This window comes from Triticum aestivum, chromosome 4B (assembly GCF_018294505.1).
Source record: "Triticum aestivum cultivar Chinese Spring chromosome 4B, IWGSC CS RefSeq v2.1, whole genome shotgun sequence".
NCBI lineage: Eukaryota > Viridiplantae > Streptophyta > Magnoliopsida > Poales > Poaceae > Triticum > Triticum aestivum.
Window position 1 is genome coordinate 258349701 of NC_057804.1, and position 6524 is coordinate 258356224.

At 41.1% G+C, this 6524-nt stretch overlaps 1 protein-coding gene across 4 annotated transcripts in view; it reads left to right on the plus strand.

Moving 5' to 3' along the window:
- LOC543352 (erlin-2-B) overlaps positions 1-3044 on the plus strand; it is a 24518-nt gene extending 21474 nt beyond the window's left edge. For 2 of the 4 annotated variants that reach the window (XM_044513578.1, XM_044513579.1), the window contains 5 exons: positions 298-456; positions 903-1049; positions 2312-2526; positions 2611-2719; positions 2800-3044. In XM_044513578.1, the coding sequence (XP_044369513.1) occupies positions 298-456; positions 903-1049; positions 2312-2526; positions 2611-2719; positions 2800-2880 (711 nt within the window). In that variant the 3' untranslated portion in view covers positions 2881-3044. The remainder of the gene's footprint in view (positions 1-297; positions 457-902; positions 1050-2311; positions 2527-2610; positions 2720-2799) is intronic. The other 2 variants (XM_044513581.1, XM_044513580.1) reach the window with 1 other exon arrangement.
- The last annotated feature ends 3480 nt before the right edge of the window (positions 3045-6524 follow it).

Consider the following 6524-nt stretch of genomic DNA (forward strand, 5'->3'; position numbering starts at 1 on the left):
GGTAGGAAGGGGCTTCAGATCCCGCAAAGGATGGGCTCGACCCCAGCCATCAGAGCTCCCGAGAACGGCTGGAGGCGAAAGGCGGCGGGGTGGCCATCAGAGCGCGGTGGGCGACGGTGCCGGAGCGGCAGCCGGCGCGGGCCGGTGCAGCGGCGGCGGGGGAGCGGGCTTGCGAAGTCAGAAATTTGCTAATTCCATGGTTGCTCAGTAAAATCGTTTCTATTATAAGTTATAACTCTGCTCTACAAAGTTTATTTGCTTGTTTCTGTTTTGGTTAATCCACTGGGTGATCTGTAGGTTGTCAATCGTCTCAATAAAGACTTTGTTTATGAGACCCTGCTCAATTATGGTGTGCATTATGATAAGACATGGATATATGACAAAATTCATCACGAGATAAACCAGTTCTGCAGTGCTCATAGTTTGCAGCAAGTTTACATTGACATGTTCGATCAGGTTGGTAAATCCTTTTCATCTAATAATCCACTTTTGGTTCTTTCTTGCATGACAAAATGTGCAGTTAAAATTCAAATGGGTGAAAACTCACTGTAAAGCATATGCAGAACTCTTTGGTGTGAAATGATTATGAGATGTAGGTGCATGTTATATTCTACATTTCTGCAACCTTCTGTAATCTAACTCAAAACACACCAGTGAGACACAAGAAGACAATTAATTACGGATATAGTGGTTCCACTGTTTGGCTAAGTATCCTTGAAATTTGTATAGATATAGAAAATATTCTCCCAATACATAGTATTCTTTTGAGAATATTTTGAAATCTATGAGTTCAATAGCGAATTAACATTTTTCACCTGATATTTTCCCTTCTTACATTTAGCTGTCCAATATATTAACCTTATACCTTTATCACCGGTTCACTTGTCCTGCCAAAATATCAGATTGATGAGACCATGAAAGAAGCTATCCAAAGGGACTGCACGCGCTATGCTCCTGGAATTGAGATTATCAGTGTTCGTGTTACAAAACCAAACATACCTGTTAGTATTAGGAGAAATTTTGAACTTATGGAGGAGGAGCGTACAAAGGTATATGCACTTCATGTGACCAAATCATCTGACACTTGTGTCCATGCGAAGTTTATACAATGCTCAGTTCTTGAGATGCTATTGTTTGTGCAGCATACATATCATGCATTAGACCTTGTTCAATAAGCTATTGTGGCTAACGAAGTTGGAACACCTAGTTAGTTGCTCTGATTGATTTTTCAAAGTCATCCCGATTGACAATGGATTGTTCATGTTGCATATAACTCTGTAGTAATAGAAATTGCAACTATTTTACTTTGTAAACTAAAATTTTGCAACTTCACAAGCTGCTTTATGAATTAACATATTCCTAGTATTAGTAGGGCTTGTTATCAATGTTTTAAGTTCTGACCCCTATCTCATGCCATCATGAAAAGGCAGTAATGTTTTATTAGATCAGCAAGCCTTTTTCAAGTCTTGACCAACAGGCACTAGCACCCATGGCATTTTTAGCAAGACAACCACGAGCACACTGGGTGCGCAACGCACCTCTAACCAACCAATTGTCACGAGGTTCTCCCTGACCGAGCTTTTTTCCAAATCATGATACACAAATATATCTTGGAAAGCAGCAACTTTGAGTCCTGGGACGGTCTACAACTTAAACCCTATTTTGGGGCTATTGGTTGGAATTGTGATGATCATTACACTAAATTATACTATTCCTAGTGTAATTTTCACAAATTTTGAACATATGTAGTAAAGTTATGTTCATACATTGTACTTGTGAACTGTGGCACCCCCAGTGCTAAAGATCCTAGATCAGTTAATTATTAGCCCCTCCGTTGGAAACTATAAGGTATAGTAGTTTATTGAAAAGTCAAAGGTTTTCTATTTTGACCAAGTTTATAGCAAAATATATCAACATCTACAATTTTAAATAAATAGAAGTGAAAATATATTTCATGATGAATCTAATGATAATATGGTTTTGAAGACATTGATATTTTTCTCCATAAACTTGGTCAAGGTTAGAGAATATTGACTTGTTGAAAAATCAGTACACCTTATATTTTGGATCAGAGGGAGTATATGTTTTTTCTGATATAGGCATGATTCTTTGCTTGCAGGAATGATTACTTATGTTGATTTAATGTTACAGGTTCTAATATGATGACGACATCTCCTTGTTTGTGTAACTATTAAGGTCTCCTTGTTTGTGTAACTATTAAGGTCTCCTTGTTTGTGTAACTAATAAGGTCTGGAGAATGTTTTCTGTGTACTTATCTTTTGTTTACTTATATATAGTATCTTTAATCCAGGCGCTAATTGCCATCGAAAGGCAAAAGGTGGCAGAAAAGGAGGCAGAAACTCAGAAGAAGATCGCACTATCTGAAGCAGAAAAGAATGCACTAGTGAGCAAGATCCTCATGCAGCAGATGCTAACGGAGAAGGACAGTTCCAAAAGGCAGCAGCAGATTGATAATGAAATGTTTCTTGCCCGAGAGAGAGCCCTTGCAGATGCAAACTATTACAGGCATGACAAGCATTACTGTTTCTTCATTTATCCTGCTCATGGATGCTTCTTGTTAACTTGCTGCATTCGGTCTGGTCTGTCTAGGATTACGAAGGAAGCAGAGGCTAACAAACTAAAACTTACACCTGAGTATCTTGAGCTGAGGTTCATTGAATCAATTGCCAATAACACAAAGATTTTCTTTGGTGAAAAGGTACTCAAATCGTTGCACACATCATCTTCTTTTGTATATTTGGTGAGTCCTGGACTGAGCGATCGGCTATTCTTCTGCAGATTCCGAACATGATCATGGATCAAAGGTTGATTCGAAATCACCTTGATTCTGCTCCGAGCAAGGACCAGTTAGAAATATAGTATCATCTCTTGTAAATTTGAAGGAACGATGGTTGTTTTGTAATCCTGTATGGAGGTTTGGATTTCCCTGAAGCCCCTCGGCGCATGAGAATCAAAAAAGGATGTAATAGTAGGACCGTTTAGCCTTGTGGAATCTTTACTATTAAAGGAGGATCTACCGTCTTTGTCGTCGTGGTGATGGTTCGACCTCCCCTCCTAACGATCAACCTCTCCCTCCACCCTTCGTATGCAGGATTAAATATCCTCGCTCGAAAAAATAGCCCAAAGAAAAAAAAATAGACCCACGACCCAGAAGGCCAGAACCCACGAACACACGTCCCACCCTTCGTCTCCCCCCACCCCTCATTGCTGCCGAATCAATCTCTCTTCCCTCTTCAGAAATTCGCCGCCGTTGCTTCCCTCATTGTCCTCTCGTGGTCAATGTGGCTGCAGTCCTGGCCATGGAAGACGTCGCATTGTTGTGGCTGTGGTCCTGGCCGTGGAAGACGCCGTGTCGTCGTGGCTGCGGTCTGGGCTGTGGACATCGCCACCGGCCCTGCACCCCCCACTGCATGAGGACCATATATTCTCCGTCTCTGTCCCTGCCGCGATGTCGTCGTGTTGGTCACCATCGCGCAACCTCTATACGCTGCCCACCCCACTCTTCGGATCCATGGGTTAAGTGTGAGTGTCTCCAATCTAGCACCGCCCTCCTCCAGCGCCCTAAAGCTCAAATTCTCCGGCGACGCATCCGCAGCAGGTACTGTAGGTCGTGGTTCCGCTTCTTTTCTCTTCCGCGGTTCATTGTACACAAAAATGTGATTTTGTACTGCCTCATTTTTCTGCTCGTCATGGGATTGTACCGACGGCTTCATTTTTCTGCTCGTCATGGAATGTGCTTGAAGGATCTTGATTATGCCTCCCTTTTTTTTAATTTCTGCGGTACTTATTGCAAGGAAGACGAATTCCTTAAGAAACTAGAAGACGTTAAGTTATTGTTTATGCATGCTAATTGTTGTTGAATTTCAGATAAGGATTGGGCACTGATGTTGTTGACGGAGGGCGAGCCTCCGGGCGCTGGTAAAATTCCTCCTTTTTTCTCTTTTCCTGTCTTATATTCTTTCCCATGAAGATCACATAATACCTCCAATTTGTACTTCTTGCTTCATAATTCATTTTTCTGAAATGAATGAAATAAGATGATTATACATTACGTTATTTTGGACCATTTAATTATTTGATGATGATCTTTTGCAGATCTCTGAAATGGATAAAGTAATGTTTCGTCATCTCCTAGTGCAAGGGAACCAACTTGAAATTTTTAACAACCTTGCTCCTGCAGAACGGGCTCACCTGGTCTCCTTGTAAAAGTGCAACTCACTTAGATCTACAGTTTCTTGCCGTCGTCGATGTATCCATATCCAATTCTACCATATGTTATGAAGTTTATATTGATGTTTCAAAAAAAGAAGAAGATTATATTGATATATATGAGATTCTGATGTACTCACTGAATGTAGAGGTGAGAAAAGAGCACACGATTGGGGCGAGCGGAAAAGGGAGGAGGCATATTTGTCCACAACATGAACTAGGGACTGGATGCATGGAGGGTGGACTTGAAGCATGTGTCCTATTTAGCCCAGCTTTGGAACATGGGGGAGGAAGGTGTTGTTTTCTTGGTAAGTAAATTAGTGTTACACTGACCATGGTAGTGTTTCCTGGGTAAATCCTCAATGTCGTTAGGGTCAGGAGGAACCGGGGGAGGAAGAGAACATCAGTAGCCCCTGCAACACGGGGTCATGCAGGCTACAGTGGCGACGTCAGTGGCACGGCTAGCGCGAGTGGCAGCAGCATCTCCCAGTACCTGACGAAGACGCTGCCCGGCTGGCATGCTGATGGCTTCCTCTTGGACGATGCCACAACCTCAGCTGCAGTCGTAGTCTCCATATACCAGGGTCAGTTTACGTGCTATTTTTTATTGTACATATATGTTTCAATCTACTGCAAGCAAGATGCACAAATAAGGATTAACAAAGGTAGCCGAGGATGAGAAAGATCATATTCATGCTTTATCTTGTTTTTCATATGGGACTTAGTGTGGAGAAAGGGACATGGTGATCGGCGGAAAGGGAGCTATGTGGGAGAAAGGCAACACAGTTTCTGAATTTTAAAAATAGAAGGAAAGACTTGTTGCTCAGTGACATTGTCAGAAAACTTCATGGTATGTTGTTCTATGTAGATAATTTAGCATCCAGTATGAGGTTTATCCGTGGTTCCGTTTTTGTTCAGTGAGCGAGCATAGACTGACCAAACTATGTTCAGTTTATATATATCACCAGCATATTCCAGTAAGACTTCGCCCATATTTATTTTTCGCCTTTCCAACTCATTATGCTTTATCTACGCCTGATTTGATCAGACTGGAAGTACATTTAGGGTCTGAGCTAACCAGGAGCAAACATGAGCACAATGATGAATTCACTTACTCTGAAAATTTTGTGATGCTTGGTGAGAATGAAAGAGGGCAAACACAGGAAGCGTTTATTTGAAGGTCTGGTTAGTCCAAAATCCTCATGAAAACACACATAGACACATGAGCGTTGTCAATAAATCCATAAAAGAACAAATCACAAACATTAAAAGTGTTAGCTTATAATCTCACAATGGAGCTATATCAAGTGAAGTTAAACCCGGACAACAAAGCTAGAGTGCAGTGGCGGACCAGTGAAGGAAGATCAATGTTTGTCTGGTTATTGGTGGGATAAGAAACATGTCAAGAAAAATAAGAACCAGTGAAGGGTCAAGCGGGACAAACAATGTTGTGCCGCTCCGTAGCAACGCACGGGCAGTCAGCTAGTAGTTGTAGTTGAAGGATATGCACGCCCTTTTGACCTGCAAGGAAAAGAAATGCAGAGCTCATAACTGCAATGTGTTGCAACTGGTTGTGATTTGTTAGGACTTCCTTAACACGCTAGTACTACTCCCTTCCAAATTACTCGTCGTGGTTTTAGGCTGGCCATAGTGGGGGTAACATAAATAGTATCATGTACTTGGGACTTGCAAACATGCTTATATGGCAGACAATTAAAGAAAAGAGAGGGGGTCATAGTAATGTGACAGGCAATTAAAGAAGAGAGATGGGGTCATAGTAACATAGGTAGATACCGTATGATAATAAATGTAATGCTATACTCCATCCGTCTTGGTTTACAAGTCCTACGCGTATACCTAGGTTGCCAATTTTATCACCCTAATATAAACTATATAACACAAAAATTATACCTTTTGAAAATAGAACATCTAAAGTTTATATTGGTATATTTTTTGTAATATATGACTTGTATTAGTTTGGTCAAATTGACGACCTAGGGATACGCGCACGCCCTGTAAACTGAGAGAGAGAGGGAATGTGTGTCTGCATGGCAATAAATGAGACCATCTATGATACTATACGATACTATGCATTATGGGTGTAATATCATATACTAGTATCATATGCATGATATTATTATATGTTACTCCCCACTATGGCCAGCTTTAATTCAAATTTGAACTAAAACCACGACGAGTAATTTGAAATGAAGGGAGTATTACTGAAGAGCTATAAATGTGTTTCACGGAATCGGAAGTATGAATTGGGCAGGTGTTTTCTAAAAGGAAGTGGA